The 19,281-nt window shown below is 51.5% G+C and overlaps 1 protein-coding gene across 5 annotated transcripts in view; it reads left to right on the forward strand.

Moving 5' to 3' along the window:
* DTNB (dystrobrevin beta) overlaps positions 1-9,767 on the forward strand; it is a 121,518-nt gene extending 111,751 nt beyond the window's left edge. For 4 of the 5 annotated variants that reach the window (XM_066626767.1, XM_066626763.1, XM_066626764.1 and 1 more), the window contains 3 exons: positions 924-977; positions 2,926-2,960; positions 3,584-9,767. In XM_066626767.1, coding sequence (XP_066482864.1) covers positions 924-977; positions 2,926-2,930 — 59 coding nt within the window. In that variant the 3' untranslated portion in view covers positions 2,931-2,960; positions 3,584-9,767. Of the gene's footprint in view, positions 1-901; positions 978-2,925; positions 2,961-3,583 lie in introns of all 5 variants that reach the window. The other variant, XR_010794443.1, reaches the window with a different exon arrangement.
* Positions 9,768-19,281: the final 9,514 nt, after the last annotated feature.

Here is a 19,281-nt window from a genome sequence, read left to right on the forward strand (position 1 = left end):
TGGCCAGCAGCCTCTGGGGTTCACAGGGAAGGGAAATGTGCTTCTGCAAGAAGAAGTTCAGCTTTGATTCAAACAGAGGAGCAGGTAGCAGCCCTGCTTCTTCCCCACCCCCTGCAAAACATGTTGACTTGTAGTCTTGCCTCACTTGGCTTTGGATGCAGGTATCGGGTGGAGGGTGTATGACTCTGGCACTCCAGGTCTCTGTGATAATGCACAGCTGGTTATCCTGGGGAAAACATTTAAGTCCACGTGCTCTTGTGCAGCCCAGAAACACTGTGGAAAGTCAGTCATGCCTCCCACTGGTCCAATATCTCTGTCAGCTCCATAGTTGGGTTTCAGTGCCCTCTCCAAGTACCTTGCTAGGTCCTGCGGCACCATTTAAGGACTCTCCCTACAGCAAGCTTGTTGCTGGTATGTTTCTTCTCTCTCTTGTCTTCCCATGTTTTTAACCTTTTCTCTCTCCCCCACCCGTGGTTATACCTTTGAATCTCTGCTACCTTCCCCACAGCTGCTTCCTTGGCACTTATAGGGCAACAGGTCCCACCCACCTAAGGACTAGGACTGACGAGAGTGGAGGCCATGACCAACACTTCCTAGGGAGCTGCTGCCTCTTGAGTGTAGGGCTTTCCTCTTTCACAACGGCTTCTGGAGTGGAGCATCCTGAGCCCTCCAGGAATTGCCCATTGGTTCTGCCAACCTACAGGCCTTTCTTTCCAGCCTGTGTCCTCAAAAGAGACTGTCTGGAGTGCTCTGCTTGCAACCAGGCCAAACAGGGGCAGGGGGCATGTTCTGCTGTTATCCTCACACTCCACACAAAAGGCAGCCAAGTCCACCTGCTGTAGCAGCCCTTCTCAGAGCATCTCTTTGTTGGCTTCCCATCTGGCCCTCTCACTGCTTACAGCCATGTGCTTTTTGTCTGGAAGGAGAAGGAGGAGGAGAAGAGGATGAGGACAAGATGCAGAACGGAAAGGACAGAGGTAAAAACAAAACCCGCTCTTTCTCCACCCAGTGTTGGACAGGGATATGGAGGGCAAGAAGGAGGTTTTATCTAATGCCCCCTCCTATCCCCTGATGGCATAACTAATGTTGCACTGGTGGAGGCTGCTTTGCAGCTATTGTAAAACAACCTCTGCCAACGTGCGCAGTGGGCCCACTGGTGGGGAGGCCACAGTGGCCTCCTATGTGGCGGTGGGTCCACAGTCATCCACCGTGGCAGGTAAGCCTGTGCAGGGTTTTAGATGGAAGTGGGGAGAGGTTGAAAGGAGCAGGAGAGGGCAGACTGGAGAAAGGAATGGGACAATGATGGGGGCTTGGAGGGGGGTGGGATTGGCAGCAGTGGTGCATGCCAAATCCTGAGCCCCTTCCTGACCTGATCCACCTGAGCCATGTGGACTTGCACCAGTGATTGAAAAATGTCCCCTTACCTCAAAGAGACCTCCAGCTGCCAAAAATTCCCCGTGGAATGCAGCACAAGTTATGCCAGTGCTACTGCACTGCTGCACAGGGATTTAGGTAGGATTGGGCTGTAACTGTCTGTATTTGCTTCTTTAACAGTGTGCAGCTGAATGTAATGGCACTTTAGAATGAGAGGACAGGAGCTTTCTGTTCCACGCCACAACATCCTTTTGTCGCACCCAATCTCCCCCCAGCCTCGTGCCAACCAGGCATACCCCCTGAGAAACTGGGGCACAGAGTTATCTGAGACAACAGGAAATGGAAGTGGCTAGCCAATGCAAGGCTGTGAGGGGGGAAATCAGGCACGATGAAAGGATGCTGCAGCACAGAACAGAAATCTCCATGCTATGGGGACAGCTTTTCCATGGCCCTGGATCAGGCCCATGGGTCCATTTGGTGCTGCTGTCCTATAGCATTCAGCAGGAATCCTCAGCAGGCCTCTTGATTTTGGGAGACTGTTTCAGATGCCCCCCCCCCAAATGCTATGGGGTAGTTGTGGTTGGTGAAGACCAGCCACCACTGACCTTGGAGAACCCCTTTGCTGAAAACCACCCTTTAACCCAGCCATTTTCAACCACTGTGCCGTGGCACACTGGTGTGCCACGAGTGGTCCACAGGTGTGCCAGTGGAATTTGGGGGAAGGTCATTTATTAGTAGGGCCAATGGGGATGTGAGCCCTCCGCTGGCAGCATGGTGTGCCTTGTCAATTGTCAAAAACCTCATGGTGTGCCTTGACAATTTTAGTGGCCTTGTCAATGTGCCATGAGATGAAAAAAGTTGAAAATTGCTCTAACCTCTACCATCTGTGGCTTCGTGTCCTTGTAAACCGATGGCAACTGCAGTTTTCTCCCTGCAGGGACTGCCTTTGCCCCAGTACAAACTGCCCCAGTGTTCAAGGATGCAACAGCTCAGCTGCTTGACGGAACTGGGCAAGAGCAATGGTTCTTGCACCCTTGCAGTTGGCTAAAAGTTTGCTGCCAGCCATAATCCAAATGGCTAGAACCTTGTGTGTTCCTGTCTCTGTGAGATGATTGAGTGGGCTCTCATCACCACTTCCATCCTGCCAAGAAGTTTCATGGTCCAGACCAGAGCACCAGCACTTGCTGGATGACTACTTTCAAAAGAAACCCACCTTGTGCTGTCTCTCAACCACTTTGGGAGACTGGTAAAAACACTGTTCCTCTGCCTGGCATCTGGGAGTCCTTTATTAGTGCAAGAGACTATTCCCCACACCAAGAGGAGAGATGCGTGTTGTGGTTGGGTTCAGCTTTCTTGTGCTGTGTTTCTGTGATTCATTTTGCTCTTTGGCTGTAAGCTGCCTTGAGAACCTGTTTTGAAGGTAGGATACGTTTAACTACGAAAAGAAAGAAGCCACACTAGAATGGAGAGGGCTTTTGTGGTGGCAGCTGCTGCAGGCTAGCTTGTGATGAACTTTTCAGCCACTACTTTTGTCTCTCCATTGCCTTGTAGGTTAAAGGGAAGACTCCGGACTGACCAGCATCCAGGTAAGTATGTGGGCCTTCTAACTCCAGGCAGGGAGAGCCAATGTGTTGCCTGCCAACCAAGCTGGAAACCAGCTGCAGGACTGCCTGCCATGCTGGCCCCTACAGACAGCCAGGATCCAATCTGTTTCAGAGAGCAGCTCTACTGGCCTTGGCTTTTATGTTTTGCAGAAATCAAAAACATGCAGGTATTATGGGCTGGTAGAGGTGTTTTGAGGGCATCTGTCCCACTGCCACTGCTGCCAGCCATGGCCCAGAGGAGCTCTGACATGAACCTCTCACTCTCTGGTCCAGAAGAGAAGGCTCTGCCTGCAGCAGAAGAGCTACCTAGTTAGCCAGGCTGCCTCTGATTCTGTTGGGAGGGGCTATCCAAAAGGAGCTGGGTGCTGAATGCTCTTGGGGTCAAGAGCCCATGTGCTCTGCACATGGCAAGATGATTCTGGCCATCTCACTCGAGAGGAGTCCTGCTGACATGCAGGAAAGTGAATTCATCCTGGAGAGCTTTCAGGCCTTCTCTGCTTCTGTGTCTTTAGGACCAGCCATGCTCTTTCCACTGGTTTCAAGCTGTGTCGCTCACTCTGGGCGGGCAACAGGGGTCTCACTCACTGCTCTGTGTCTTGGAATAGGTACAGAGATGCAAGCGCCCACTCTAAAGACACCTCCACATCCTTCAGACAAGGCATGTTCCAGCCGACACATCCGCCATCATGAAGCCGTGACACCAGACCACAGCTTGCAGGGAAGCAGCTGCCTTGGGACAGACTGAGCAGTTTCCCGGATGGGGTGTGTGTGTGAATCCCCTTAGGCCTGCATGTCCTGTTTCCATGGGTGTTCCAGTGCTTTGTGGACAGAACTTCCTCTCAGTTTCAAAGAGGAAACTTTGGGGAGTGGTTTCTGTTAAGCCAAGCTGCCCCCCAGCAACATGCCCTGGTTTTCCAACCCAGAGAGCAGCACCCTTCATCATGCACTGGCAGTTTCATTTGTGTCCTTCAGCCCCTTGCACGCACACAGTGAAAAGCAGGCTGGCTGCTGATTGCATTTTTCCTCATGCACAGCGCGGACAGAATGCTAGGCACTAACTCTTGGCAGCTGCACCCTTTACTTTCTGAAAATGCCTCTCTGTCTGTGAATGTGTGGTTGCCTGGGTCGTCTGTGGGTGTACAGTACAGGTCAGGGTAAGCTGGGTCAGGAGAGGTCCCTGGGCCAAGGAGAGGTGGTTGAGTAGGAGGCTGATGGTCCTAACCTGCAGGGAGCAAGCTATGGGGCAGTTTCTCTTCTGCAAGCTCCTGTTGAGTGGAAGAGGCACTGAAGCACATGCTTGTCTTCCAGATACCCTTTGTCTTTCTCCTGGTAGTCACACTGGGCCTGGCTCAAGAGAACCTCCCAGTGGGATGTACTCCATGTTAGCTAATGTGACAGGTTGCTTTGTGGCTTCTCCACTTGAGCACCCAAATGTCCTGTGCCATCTCTGATGCCAGGGGGAGTAGAATGGCATTTGGGGGCTGCCCTATGGAGATTCCACACTCAGGGAGATAAGCACAGCTGCCTTTCTCAGCCAGCATGCCAGCTCCAAAACCGACTTTTGGAAAGAAAAAATTATTCTTGCCCTTTGGATGCTGGCATCAGAGGCCAGTCTCTCAACAGGATGGCGTACTCACTAGAGCACATTTGTGGTTTGCCCTTCAGTTGGAAGGATTCTCTGCTTCTTCCTGATGTTTTGGAAGGTGGCTGCTGTTGGATAAACCAGTGGCATGAATGTATAAAGGGCAGTGTGTAAGCAAGCAATAAATGACTGAGTCGATTGACCATGCTGGCTCTTGTGGGAGGGCCTTGCTAGTTCCATGTTCCCCTTTGTGAGGGAAGATGAAAGTGATCAGCTCTGTTGCTTAGCGGGCAAGTCCAATGGATGGACTGTATTGAGGACAGGCTGTGAAGCAGACCAAGATGGGGTCATCTGCCTGAGAGCCTGAGTTGGGCACCTGTCTGCCTGGCAACTAGGGAGAGGGGTCCTAAGTGCCCCCATTTGCCTACTCTCTATCACTCATGGCCTTTTTCTTGCTCAGGATGGGCAAAGAAGATAGGCCAAGCTTCAAAATGCCCAATGTGTTCTAGCTTAGGAGACCCTTCTCTTTAAGCTAGCTGTGATTCCTATGCGCATAGTGAAATCTGCATCCAGAAAACAGAGGGAAATAAGCTATTGCCCCAAGCCACCTTTAGGTGATGACACTCGGGGTGTGCCTGGGTTGTCATCCCAGAGGCTGTCCATCTAGGCTAGTATTCTGCCTACAGCCTGAGAGGCTGACACATTTCTTCCCAGGATCTGGTCACAGGTGGCATCTCAGCTACCATGGCTAATGGCTGTTGGTGGACTGCCCCACCTTGTTCAAAGCCACTTCTGCTAGTGCCATCATAACTGGGGGCAACTGTCTTGCAAGCTTACCAGTGTTACAGATGTTGCAGTATCCTGGCACATTTGCAAGGCCGTGTCTAAGAAGTCATCATAAGGACAGGAGGCCCCCAATGTTATGCTGGCTGTGTGGGAGAGGGAAAGGGAGCCAGGGAGATGAGTCTGGAAAAGCTTTTGCCTCACTCTTGCACATTCTTTGTGCAAATTGACTTAGGGTACCTGCCAAGGCTGTCTGCATTTTCATGCCCCCCCCCAGGATGTTCACCTGCAACATTATTTGCCCAAAGTGCCAGACTTTCTGGTCCCCAAACCACTGCCTTGTCCTACATTCATTTCAGAGCCCACTCTGTCCCCTCCCCATTCTCCAAGGTGGGGTTGGAGCAGCAGGACTATTGAGGCATCTGGTCCTAGCCCCACACCATAAGGAAAGGCAGGTGCTTCTGGAGCAAAGATGGGGAGCCGTCTTTGGTGCCTGTAGTGTGGAGCACCCATCATATGAGTTTGCCTCTCTCTCCCCTGCCTCTGTCCACCCCACTGTGGCAGCCGACAGGAGCAGAGGAGGCTGCCTCCACTGAGTCAGACCGTGATGGATCCCTCGGGCTTGGCAAAACTGGCTAGCAGCTGCTCTCCCCAGTCCCAGGCAGTCATTTCTCACTGCCCTGCCTGGAGATGCTGCTGGGGCTGGCCCTGGAGGACCTTCCAAATGCCAAGCGGGGGTGGGGCAGGGTTCTTCAGGCTGGTCTACGAAGAGTGCCTGTGCGGGTCCATCAGGTGACTTAGTGCACCTTTGGGCTGGCCCTGAGCAGCAGCTCTCTGCTCAAAGACCTGGTCAGCCCTGCCACCTGTTTCCCCCTCTGCAGGCAGCCTCTGTCCCTTCCAAGGCTCTCACGGCTGCTCTCCCTCTCCTGGCTGAGCCCTCGGATAGGTGAGCACAGCCATGTCTGTGCTTGGGCAAGCCATGACTAGATGGACAAGTGAGGTGTACAGCATGCACTTGAGAACTGCCCCTCGGTGCCACGCTTTGGATCTCTTCACCCTCAGCACCGTAGATTTTCACCTACAAAGCGATTTGGCAGGGTGCTTCATATTTCCAACGCTGGAGGGGTTGTGGGCTGGTTTCCAGCCAAGCTGTAAGCCTGCCTGAGAGGGTGAGAGATGGAAAGGCAGCTGAACCCTCTCCATTTTCCAGAGCAGCTTGGAAACATTTCCCTCGCCTGCAGCACTTGGGCGTGGAAGACAGGTGTGCTGCTGAGCCCCAAGGCTGCCTTCTATCTGAAGATTGGCAGCCTCAACTGGGCTTAGTGACAGAAACATTTGACCTTATGCGGAACTGTCAGGCTGAGCCCAGGTGCCCCTATTGCACTCCTGTGGCATCTGCCACTGCTGCCTGGTTTCTGGGTCCCCACATCCATAGTGTTCATAGGGCTGCTTTTCCTGTGCCTGCAAGGAGGAGAGGAGGAGAATACCAGATTCTGCCAGAGGAGAATACCTCTGAGATCATGCAGAGTTTCTTTGCCAGACCACTGCAAGGACTGGAACATCTGATATGCCGCACTGACTTCTTGCTCCAGAATTGTGGGGTGTAGGAAAAAATGGTTGGCAGGTGAAAGAGGGCAAAAGCGAGGGCCCAGCTGCTTTCCCAGGCATCAGACATTAAGAAAAGAAATGGAAAGTATATTTACTGTTCTGCAAGAGGAGATGTGTTTTCTGGCAAGGGAGCCTGTTCATTGCAGAGGCCGCAGCTGCGGAGTGGCTCTTCTGTCGGCAGCCCCCAGGTGGGAGGGGGAGGGAGGAGCCTCAGCTCAGCAACAGAACTCCCAGTTGCTTGCAGAAGACCCCAGAGGCAGTGCCTCAGCAGTACATTGCTGGTCTGGATGTACCATAACTGGCCCACTCAGGAGAAGGCAGCTCATCACTCAGGCTGCTGCTGTCTCTTCACCACTTTTCCTCTTGCTCGTTTCTGGTGTGGTCTCCAGTTGGGAGGTTCTGCTGTTGCAGCTGAGGCAAAAACAAGCTCCAGCAGTTGTGATGCCAGCTTTGTCCCAACCTGCAGGACTTCCACTTTGTGGACAATTCTGGGGGACACTTGCAGGACTGTGCAATGTATACTTGCATGGGCCTCTTCAGCCTAGAAAAGTGGTGCCTGAGGTGAAAGGTGGCTGGAAGAGCAGGGCCCTGCCCCAAAGGTGGCCCTTCCCTGTGTGTCTGGAGCAGCCAGGCCAAGTAGCATGTGAATATTGGGGTGGTGGGCCAGAAGGCTGCTAGTGAGCAGCCAGCCCAAGGCCCAGAGCTGAGCTGGCCTGAGCTGCTTTCAGGTTACTGGAGAGGGAGAGCCCTGTTACTGCCTGGCTTTGGAGCATGCTCATTTCCCCTCAGCACCCTCCATCCATCCTCTGAGAATCTGGGTTGCAGCAAAAAAAGGAGAAGCTACAAGCATAGCCAGAGCATCTGGACTGCCACTTCTTGATGGAATTGGTTCTGCCGAGGACAGAGCAAGCCCGGGGATTGCAGGCAGAGCGCAGTTGCTGCTGGTGAGGGAGCGTGCTACCAGAAGTGGTCCCTTCGCTTCAGGTGTTCAATCTCTCTTTTAAACCTGGTTTTTCCTCTTGCCCTTCTGGCAACTGGCTTTAAAGGAAAGCAAATGCCAGCAAGGTAGTTTTGTGAAACCCTCCTGAGCAGCGCCAGCTTCAAGGGACCCTGGTAGGAAGAGGTTAAGAGCCTCTCAACAGCCCGGATGTTAACAGTTGCTTGAAGGCTCCTGATGGCCATTCCCCACCCACCCCAATATGTCCGCCACACACGGGATGCTTATATCACAAGGAACATCTGTGGCTGGTTAATCCCCTAGTCCCAGTAGGTCCTTCCCCTGTGGGTGTTTGCAGAGCAAGACTTCTCACAAGTTGCCAGCCCATCTGAGCTGGGAGCGCAAACTGCAAGCCAGCTGCCTCCCTGCTTCTGAAGCAAGTGTTCATTTTTGGTGTGCTCAGTTATTGCCTTGGCTCCTGGGGAGACACCTGGACCTGCCATATCAAGGTCACTGAGCAGCCCAGTGAGAGAGTTCTTTGGCAGGCAGAGCTGCCTTTGCCTCTTGCCTTCATTCTCAGATCTCTGGGTAAGAACATAAGAAGAGCCCATCTAGCTCATCATCCTTTTTCTCACAGTGGCCCACCAGATGCCTCAGAGAGCACACAAGACAAGTTACCTGTCTGGTATTCCCTTGCCTCTGGTGACTCAGCAAGAGGGTCACAGTACTGAGAGGGGTTCCAGGGAAGGTAACTGAATGGGCTATCCAGGCATAGTGGGAATGTACAGGGCACCAGCTGTGGTAGATTTCTGGGCATGGCATCATAAGAGCCTGCCCATCAATGAGAGGGTGCCACTATTTCCCTTGCAGGGACTGTTTTGCCAGTGCCTGGGGGAAGCACCTTCCATGCCAGAATTCCTGTGAGCTGCACAGATTGTGTCCCAAAGGTTTTTAGCTAGTTAAAGGAAATGTCACTGTGTTGCAAAGTAGGTTTTGTGACGCACTGTTTAGAAGTTCAGCCACAAATGCTGCAAATGTGAGCAAAGAGGAAGGAGTGCTTCTTTGGTGGGGCTGCTGGCAGATTTTTGGAAGCTCCCATAAGAGGAGGAGAATGTAGCTGGGGCTGAGGCATGGGGAGCACCAACCCCAGACAGAAAGCAAGGCCAAGTTTCCCATGTTGTTGTTGGGGAGCAGAATCCAGGCCTGTCAAGTAGTTAGTGAGGGAGACAGCACACCCCCTTCTCCTCCCAGGCACCACCACCTGGCTCACACCTCTGCAGCTCATGGCTGCAAGAGTCTTGGTCACAGCCAGCATGTTTTCAGAGGCTCCCATCTTACTGAAGAGGAAGCAGCATGCACTCCAATGCATGATGGTGGTGAGAAGGGCAGGGAAGATGACCTTTTGGGTGTGGTCTGAAGTTGGCCTCCCAGCACTGGCTGGTATTGCTTCCTCACAAGGGTCTTGATAGTCAGGACATGAAGACAGTGACACATCTGCGTAAGCAGCTCACACCATGAATCTGTGAAAGAGTGCTTTCCTGGTGGCAGGTCTGTGGTGGTTCTCAGTGACCTTCAACTGGCACCCGATGCTTCCTTGGCCCCAACATTCTGCTCCCAAATCTGGCTCGGTACTGGTTCAGTGTGGGGGATCTTTGTAATCATTCTGGTTTACAACTGCTTCTCCACGTGTGAGTGAGTGTGTGGGTGAGAGAGAGTATGAATGTGAACTGGGTGCAAGTGTGAATGTTTTCATAAAAATATGTTAAAAATATCTGAGAGATTCTGTACATGTTGGGAACGAATCTAATAGAAAACCCTAAACTGGAAGCCACGTTCTCTCATCTGCCAAATATTTAATAAACAAGTCCCATCCCTCTCATCTTGCATATGCCCTGAATATCCGGCAGAACTGTCCTGCGCTTGATAGCAGATGTTGGCTGCAGGCCATAAACCCGGGAGCCAGAAAACTCCCTTTGCCTCTCTGAGCAGCAATAACAGCAATGTGAGAAGAGTGATGCGGCTCCTTTCCAAATGCCACCTGTTAGAGGTAGAGAGGGGCACCTCTTCCCTAAGCCCTTGACAATCCTCCTCCTGGCCAAGTGGGGGGATCCTTTTGCCAGATTCAAAGGTCTTAAGAACCTGGTCAAAGATTCAGATTCAAGATTCAAAGGTCTTAAGAACCACATGAGGCAAGTTCCTAAAACAGTTGTGCGTTGAGCAATCCTACAACTCCCAAGATCCTCACAGTGGGTTGAACGGGTGTGCCCCCAAATTCCCTGATATATATTGTGGAGAATATATATTGCTATTCAACAAAAAAGTTCACAAAGCTATTTACATAGCTGACTAGATTAATTAGTGGTTCCTTGCCCCCAAAAGGGATCCCAATATGAAATGATGCACAGGGAATGCCAGCAGGCAGCCACTGGGAGATGCTCCACTAAAAAATTGAAGAGGGGCAGCTGCTCCCCCACTGCTATCTCTTAAGAGGAGCCCCACTTTCAAAGCTGCCATTAGCCTTACACATGTCTGCTGTGCACAGTGGCTGCTGCTACCACAGTTCCTCCTTGTGGTACTACCCACAGACGACAACAAAACAAGAATACCCAGGGCTGAGCCTTGGGTACAGTCATGTCCCATCCCCCATCTCCGTCTTCCCCTCACAAAGAAAAATGAGAGAGAGGGACAGTTTGGGCTGATGCGGCCTTCAAGACCTAGGTATGGAGCTGGATAGGAGTTTTCCATGGCATTCCATCTACTGTGCCAGTGGGCTGGAATACATCAAACCCATTTCATGAAAATGGTCCCTACTGAAATCATGAGGTTGTCTGCAGTGGGTCTAGGATCAAGAAGTAAAAATTTCTGCCCAGGAGCATCCCCCCCAAACCACAGCTTTTCTCAGCCCTTCCTTTGTAGGGAAAAATATTTAACTCTTCCTCTCCTCCCCCAGCCACATTCTTGCTCCAGGGACTAGGTAGCAATTATCTCCTGCTTCCCATGTGAGAGAAACACTGATGGGGAGAGTTGAGAAAGATGCAAATGATCCATCAGAAGCAGATGGTTATACGGGATAAACAGAGGGCCCTGGATGTGGGGCAGTTAGTTGTGGATAGCCAGGCATCTCCAGCTCCATTGAGCTTCCTCTGGAATGTGTGAGAATTGTAGACCAGCTACAGCAAAGCACCACATGTGGAGCTGTGTGTTGGGATGTGCTCCAGCAAAGAGGAGCAGGCCCTTCTCCTCCCAGAACTGACTCCTGTACAATGTACAGGCCCCAGAAACGAGTCCAGCCCACCTTGGCTTGGTCCTGCTGCTACAAGTGGGCCTGCCTCTTCAGGTTGGTATGTATACTGCAGGCAGGACTTTCTGGGCAGCAAAATGCTTTGCAAACCTGTACCCTGTGAAATAAGTGACCATTCTTTTCATTTTATAGAAGAGGGAACTGCAGCTCTGAGTGGCTTGACTTGCTTTGCCTGAGGCCACCCACAGCATCCAGGGCAGGGCTGGTTTTCCTATCCAAGTCCACACTGAGAATGTGATTGACTTGAGGCAGTCACGTGTAATTTCACAAAGGAGACATGAGTTCTCCTTTAGTAGTTAGGTGCACTGAAATAGCTAACAGAGCTGGCCCCAAACCCAAAGCTTCTTCCAGCCTGAGAATGCTGAGTCTCACAGGAAAGCATCAGTTTTGTGTCCTGTGACCCGCCCTACACACCCATTACCCTTTTTCCTGGGATGTGGCACCACACTCAGCAGAGACTCCTTCCACCTGTGCAACTAAGGGAGAGATGTGCCCTCATTATCACTGCCTAGAGAAAAGCATCATTCATCACTGCCTGGTGCCAGGAATGCCTGTTTCCATTGAAGAGGGTGAAGTGAGGAGTTCAGGTAAGCATCTTCTTCATTCACAGTCACACAAGACAAATCACTTCTTCAGTCCTCACACAGTAAATCCCTCAATGCAGGCAAAGAGGGTTTTTTGCAAGTAGTTGTAACCCCCAAGTCCCTGGAAGTGGCTCTAGGCCCTGAGTAGCATTTGCTGCCAGGCCACAGAGAGGGGGCTTCAGGAGAAGGTCCAAGAGCTGTGGGCCAGTGAGGGCTCCTGGGACTCTTCCTTGAAGGAACACTACAAAGGGCCTCCTAGCTTCTCCTGGACAGTCAGTGCAGACCCATCCGTTGCTCTCTTGCGGCAATAGGTTCATCCTTGCCTGACTTCCCTGGCTGGGCTTTTGGCTCCAAGCAGCATCTTTTCAGGTCTCTGACTTTAAGTCCTCTTCCTGGGATAATTAGGGGAAGCCACAAAAGACCCCTGTGGTGCCATTGAGCATGTGTTGGTGCCTAATGAGGAGGCGAGCACTGAGTGACAAGACTGCACTGTCCAGCCAGGAGGCCGCCTGAGCAGTGAGGAGGTCAGCAGTGCCTATGGAAGGTGAAGGGTCGTGCTTGCTCCAAGTGTGTGTGTGTGGGGGGGGGGGGGAATGAATTTACAAAGCCCTGTCTAGGGTGAAGGAGAAAGAAAGACAGAAGGAGAAACACCGGCCTTCTGCTCCTGCTGTCCATGTGTTTGCATTTGGCATCTTGCACATCCAAACGTTCTGTGGTAATAAGTTCCATAGTCTAGTTACACACTGTATGAAGTCCCTCCTTTTGTTTGTGATCTCCTGCCAATCAGTTTCATTGGATGGCCCAGCCTGATTCTTGCGAGAGAGGGAGAAAAGCTTCTCTCTACCCTCCCTCTCCCCACTATGCACAATTCTATAGGTCAAAGTCTTGTCCCCCCTTGGCTGTCTTTTATTCCCAAGCCCAAAAAAACCCCAACCATTGTAGCCTTTCCTCTTACATATGGTGCTCCAGCCATTTGATTGCCTGCTCTTGCACTTCTTCCATCTCCACAACATGCTCCTTGAGATGCAGCAACCAGAGCAACACACCGTGTTCCCAAAGTGGTTGAACCATAGATTTACACAAAGGCAATGTAATATTAGCAGCCTTCTCTATCCTTTTCCTAATAACCCCTAGCATGGAATTTGCTGTCTTTGCTGCTGTATGTCGCTATCCACCACCACTCCAAGATCTCTTTCCTGGTTCCTATTCAACAGCTCAGGCCCCATCAGAGTCCATGTGCAGTTGGGATCTTTCGCCCCAACATGCGTCACTTTACACTGATCAGCAATGAACTGCATTTGCCACTTGGTTGCCAATTCATTCAGAGCAGGGGAGAGTTCTTTTGGAGCCTTTCACAACCTGCTTTGTATTCTACCACTCTGAATAGTTTGGCTTCATCCGAAACTTGGCCCCTTTGCTGTTTAGCCCTAACTCCAGGCCATTTATAACCAATTTAAAAAGGACCAGCCCCAAGACAGATCCTTGGTGGACCCCATTTCTTACTTCCTTCCACTGTGGAAAATTGCTCATTTAATTCCTAATGCTTCCTGTACTTTAACCAGTTACCAATCCACAAAAGGATCTGTCCTCTTATTCCACAGCTGCTCGGTTGACCCCTGAGCCTTTGCTGATGGATTTTGTCAAAAACTTTTTGAAAGCCCAGGTATACATTGTCAGCTGGTTACCTCCATCACGTGCCTGTTGACATACTCAAAGATCTCTAGAAGGTTAGTGAGGCAGCAGAACTTGCCTTTGCAGAAACCAAGCTGATTTTCCTTCAGCAAGGCTTCTTCTTCTAAATGGTTCATATTTTTTTATTTAATTACATTTTTTACCAATTTACCCGAACTAAATGTTGAGCTGATTGGCCTGTAATTTCCCTGATTCCCCCTTGAATCCTTCTTTATATGTAGTTGTTAGGGTGGCTACTTTTCAGTCCCCTGGAAGTCAATTTAAGAACAGGTCATGTGTTTGTGAGATCAGCCATTTCATATTTGAGTTCTCTGAGCACACTGGAGTAGATGCCATCTGGCCCCATGACATGTTATATTTGTCAATATACTCCAGAATCTCATCCCTTGTCACCTCTGTTGGACTCAATTCATCCATCTCTGAGGTCAGGTATGAATATCAGTCCTGCATCTTCCATGGTGAAGACAGATGCAAAGAATTCAGTAGGCTACTCTGCAGTCTCTTTCTTGAAGACTCCCTTGAATTCCCTTCTGGAGGAAAAATCCATTACGGGGTACAAGCCATGATGTGTATGTGCAACCTCCTGATTTTAGAAATGGGTTATGCCAGATGCAAGGGAGGGCACCAGGATGAGGTCTCTTGTTATCTGGTATGCTCCCTGGGGCATTTGGTGGGCCGCTGTGAGATACAGGAAGCTGGACCTATGGCCTGATCCAGTGGGGCTGTTCTTATGTTCTTATGTCCCTCGTTATCTAATGGTCCAACCACCTCCCTGGGCAGGTTTCCTGCTTCAGATATGTCTGAAGCAGTTTTTAGCCATGTAGTTCTTGCATCCTGAACTGTTTGTTTCCATTTCTTTTCCCAGAGTTTGTGCTCCTTTTTGTTCTCATTTGGGAAAGACATCCATTTTCTGAAGGAGGCCACCTTGCTTTTTACAGCTTCCTTGACTTCATGTGGGAGCTGTGCTCCCAAATGGACCTGCTGGCGCCTTTCTTACTTAGTGCGGTACCGACTAGCTGAGCTTCTCTTATTGTGGTTCTAATGCACTCTGCAGAGGCTTGACCCCCTTAGCCGCCTTTTTACTCGGCCCCACATTTTTGAGAACAGCAGTTTGGCAGTACAGTGTCCACTTGTATGGCCTGCTGCAAGCTCTGCTCTGTCATCTATTCTGAGAGGCACATGCTCAGATGTAACAGAGCACAGCAGAAACAGGAAGGGTAAAGGGGGGAGGGTCAGGCAACTGTATTTCAAAAACCCATTGTCTCTCCTGCAGTGTGGAAGGAATGAGGCAATTTCACATGTAGCTGAATGTACAAGGACCGTGTCTGGAAGCGCCCATGGGCACAGCTGCAGTCTGCAGTCTCTTAATCCATAACATTTTGCAGACAAGGAAGACTTCCCTGAAAACTCCCTGCATTTCTCATGGGTCATGTGGCCCTGCAGGACGCAACTTTCCAGAGTGTTGTCCAAAGCTCAGCCACTTCCGCCTGTGTCCTTAATGACCGGAACACATTCAGTGCAACTGACTGGCAGACAAGAGTGAGATAATGGTTGGATTAACCTGGGCAAGGCTATTTGCACCTGATGACTTGGCATTATAAATATACAGAGCTGCCAAAGTGAGCCAAATCATTGATCCACCATTGGCCCCCAACACTGCCTACTCTCTCATGCAAAGCAGCTTTCTAAAGCATCAGACAGAGAGGCCTTTCCCAGACTTGCTGCCTGAGGGTTCCTTTCTAGCTTGAGATGCTAAAGCAGCCATTTTCAACCACTGTGCCGTGGCACACTGGTGTGCTGCGAATGGTCCCCAGGTATGCCGTGGGAGTTGGTGGAGGGTCATTTATTAATAGGTTTATTGGGGATATAAGCCCCCCACCAACAGCAAGGTGTGCCTTGTCAATTGTCCAAAAACTGATGGTGTGCCTTGACAATTTTAGTACCTTGTCAGTGTGCCAGGAGATGAAAAAGGTTGAAAATCACTGCGCTAAAGGCTAACCCTGCTGCTTCTTCATGCAAATTAGAAGCTCAGCCCCTCCCCCCATGTTATCTTTGCCTAAGATGCCTGGAGGGAGCTCCAGGGTTCCTGAGAGGCATGTGAAGAAGGCTAGAGGGATGTATGTCTGGTGCAACTCTAGCTTCACCAGTGGAACTGTTTGTCCCTGGCCTTGGGGCCAACAGCCCAGTGTTCGGATGCACAACTACCCAGCCTCCCTGATTAGAGGCTCCCCTCTGTCCAGCAGTCACCTGTGGCAGTAGTTCAAGGCATGTCCCTAAGGAGGCAAAAGACTTTGGCCTGAAGGTAAGGAAGGGGTGGGTCTCTCATGGGGCTGCTCAGGCTCATCGGATCAGAGACAGCACATGGATGCCAGAGCAAGGTGGGGCTGTTATTGCTCATTAGCAGCCCTGGGAAGCAGTGCAGACTTCTGTGTGCTTGGGCTGCTGGAATCAGGAACAGCAGGCATTTGGCACACAGCAAATGGGGAGGTCAAAGGGCACCATGGTGCTAATCGGAGGGGATTGTGCTGCCACTCCTCGGTCAAAGGTCTGAGAAGGTCACTCTGCATGGTGCCGGCCGAATGAGTGGGTTTTCTTTGCCCTCAAGTTGGGCCAGGATGCCAAAGAACAAACAAGGTTGGAAGGGGCACCAGTCCATCTGGCCCACCACTCTGTCTCCAGCAGTGGTCAGTCAGAAACCTGGAGAGCTCAAAGCAGTTGCCTCCTGCAGCTTGTCCCCAGAATGTGGTCCTCACCTTTGAGCAGGGAGGCTCATGCTTGCGGCCATCAGCAGGGCTGCCAGCCATGGACAACTTGCTCTGTTGATTCACAGCTTTTGAAATGCTGTTTGTGCCAGAGGTATCCACAAATCCCTGCACTGTCGAACTTCGATGGTGCACAGATTACAGAGCTCCACTGAGAAAAGTGAGGAGATTCAGCCATGCCGGGACAGGTCTCTAAACGTCAAGTAGGGAGCTGAATTGGACGCCCAATTTTTGCATAGTCTCCTCTGTGTCCCTGGAGAAACAGACACTGCATTTTAAGAGAAAGATGTGTTTTGAAATACAGCCATTGTTTTGCTTGGGGTGGCTCTGTGGCCAGGTCTGAACCACATGGCTGCTGGAGCAGCAGAATTTCTCACTTGCCGTGGTTGCCAATGAGGATTTTGTAAACAGCTAATGCAGAGTGAGGTGCTATAAATGAAATCCACTCTTTTTAGCAGCAGGTGCTCAGCACAACACTTTGGCATACCAGAACTGCAGACCAGGTGGTAGTCCAGGGAACCTGTCTCAGGTGGCCTGCCAGCATTCCAACCAGCCCTCTCCTGGTTACACTGCAGGATCCGAACGTGGCACCGATGTCACTGAAGAGCCCAACTGCTGGATCAGACCAGTAACCCTTTCCCACAGTGGCCAACCAAACAGCTAGGAAGCCCACCAGCAGGAAATGGGAAAATTACCTTCTGCCATGGCTGTTCCTCTCCAGCAGCTGCCTCTGGTCCTGGAGATTCAATGAGAGCCATCATGGCGAATGGCTATGGCCCAGTATCCACGACTGATCCCCAAGGTGGAAGAAAACACTTTTGTATGCAGGGATCTGCATATCAGTTTTTATTCATGCTGTAAAAACAAATTTGTTTCCTCAGATGTTACAGGAACGTTGGTGGCTGCTGCTTTGCTGACTTAACATGTATTTGTCCTGAGCAGTTGGCTGGTTGGCTTGGGCCACTGGGCTGGCTTTGGCTAGGCTACTGGACTGCTGTGCCTCAGGCTGGTTGCAGCAATATGGGAGAAAGACATTCCATTGGATGGCATGAATGCAGCCAAACTGGGACAACTGTCGCTTTGCAGCAGGGAAGGAGCCAGCCCATCTCTCTGGATCAGCACAAGGAACACTTGATTTGAGAATGAAAGGGGAGAAGGGATGCGGCAATCCTGATTGGAGAAGAGGCTCAAATGTTTCAGGCTGGGCACATGTGCTAGACCCAGGCCCTGTCTGGTTGGAACCTACCCTTGCTCCTCTTGTTCCTGTTCCCCACCCCCATACAGAGGCCTTCTCTGCTCTCCTTGCTTCTTCTGAATGCCTGATGGTTTCACACCTCATGCCTCTGGGGTTTGATCTCATACTCAATTCCAAAGTGAAGGCAGTGGTCCCTCAGTGCCCCATGAGTCTCACTGTCTGAAGTCTAGCAGAAAGCAAAAGGAACCTCTTCCCTTGCTGGCTCATTAACCCTTCAGAGGGCACCTGCATGGATGGACAAGTGCAATGATGGCTGGCAGGCAGGCAGAATGTCCCTTCCATTCCCAGGGAAATAGGCCCAGAACTGTCACTGCCACTACAGGCTCATGGCATCTGTAACTGAGTAACCATGACCCCAGGGGACAGCTCTACCACTGCACCCCTCCACCTGGCTTCTCCCCCAGCACTAACCCAGTTAGAAGGGGGCATGTATGGCACAGGAATACCCCCACTCTGGTGGCCCATGAGTGGCAAAGGGAAGGAAGCTCAGGAGGCCAGACTGGCTGTCATATTAGCATAGAGGAGGCCACAAGGTGGGGTAGCATCTTCCCCTTACTTTTACTAGACTTCAGACAGTGAGCCTCATAGGGCACCGAGGGGCCACTGCATTCACTTTGGGATTGAGTACGAGATCAAACCCCAGAGGCACTGGGGCACTCAGAAGAAGCAGGGAGAGTAGAGAAGGCCTGGGCAGGGCAGGGCAGGGCAGGAGAGGTTGGGGAGGGTCTAGGAGTGAAGAACTGGAAGTAAAGGTGTAAGGCTTGAGGGCTGGTTCTGGAGGAGAGTGTGGGTGAAATGGGAGGCTTTTGTGGTAGCATGCAAACCCCACCCCTTCCTGGAACAAAGTGGGTTCCAATCCAGTGCCTGTATGTGCTAGTCTCTCCTCCTGAGGGGACCCAACTGCAGTGTGGCCTCAGGCAGCTAGGCAAGCACCTCCTCTCTGGCTGGTCATGATCCAGCATTGGCTTTGTTCTTGGGGCCCTCAAGGCAGTAAAGGGTGGTTTTCAGAGTGAATCCAGTGGTCCAGAGAGTGGATGCCACATTACCTAGGTCCTTGGCTCTTGGGGGGGGGGGGTCCAAGGAGGATCTGCCTGACATGCTTGCCTGTGAATCCAATTAGGGCAACTGGGTTGGGGGCCTGTAATGTCCATAGCGGGCAAGGACCCTGCCCCTGGTGTGCGACTGAACCTGGGGGGCTTACCCTGTTGATGACGGGTGGCCCTCGACGGAGAGAAGGACAGGAGACAGACACGGCCACTTTGCCTGGTTTACTTGAGTCAGACGTTTAACATTCATGGGACCCATTACGTCTCCTCAGGGGTAAGGCACAAGTACTGCCAGGACTGGGCCCCCAGTACTTTTGGCTTACGTAGGCCCTTCTGGCTTACACAGACTTGTGCCACTGGCACACACTAGGATCATTCCCCAACCCCTCGAGGTTCCAGGTGGAGCTCCCTGGCTGGTACCAGTTGCCCCAGGATATGGGTTCCCCAGAGGTCGGTTGCCTTCAGCACTGGTGTTCGGGGTCAGCCCAGATGTCCTCAGGAGGGCCCCAGGCACCTCAGTGTTTGGACCTCGATCAGCTGGCCACCGTTGGGGAGAGTTGGCTGGGAGTCCTCAGGCCTATAGCCTTGCTTCTCCTGAGGTCACCCCAGGGGCCCAGGCAGGTCCCAGATCTGGGAGCTCCCAGTTCCGGCTCACTCTCTCAAGGACCAAGGCAGTCAAGTTCCCTTTTGGGTCATGGACCTGCAGAATAAGGCCAGGATTTCTACCCCCTCTGGCCTTTCCTCCAGCATTGC

This window comes from Tiliqua scincoides, chromosome 1 (assembly GCF_035046505.1).
Source record: "Tiliqua scincoides isolate rTilSci1 chromosome 1, rTilSci1.hap2, whole genome shotgun sequence".
Taxonomy (NCBI): Eukaryota; Metazoa; Chordata; class Lepidosauria; order Squamata; family Scincidae; genus Tiliqua; species Tiliqua scincoides.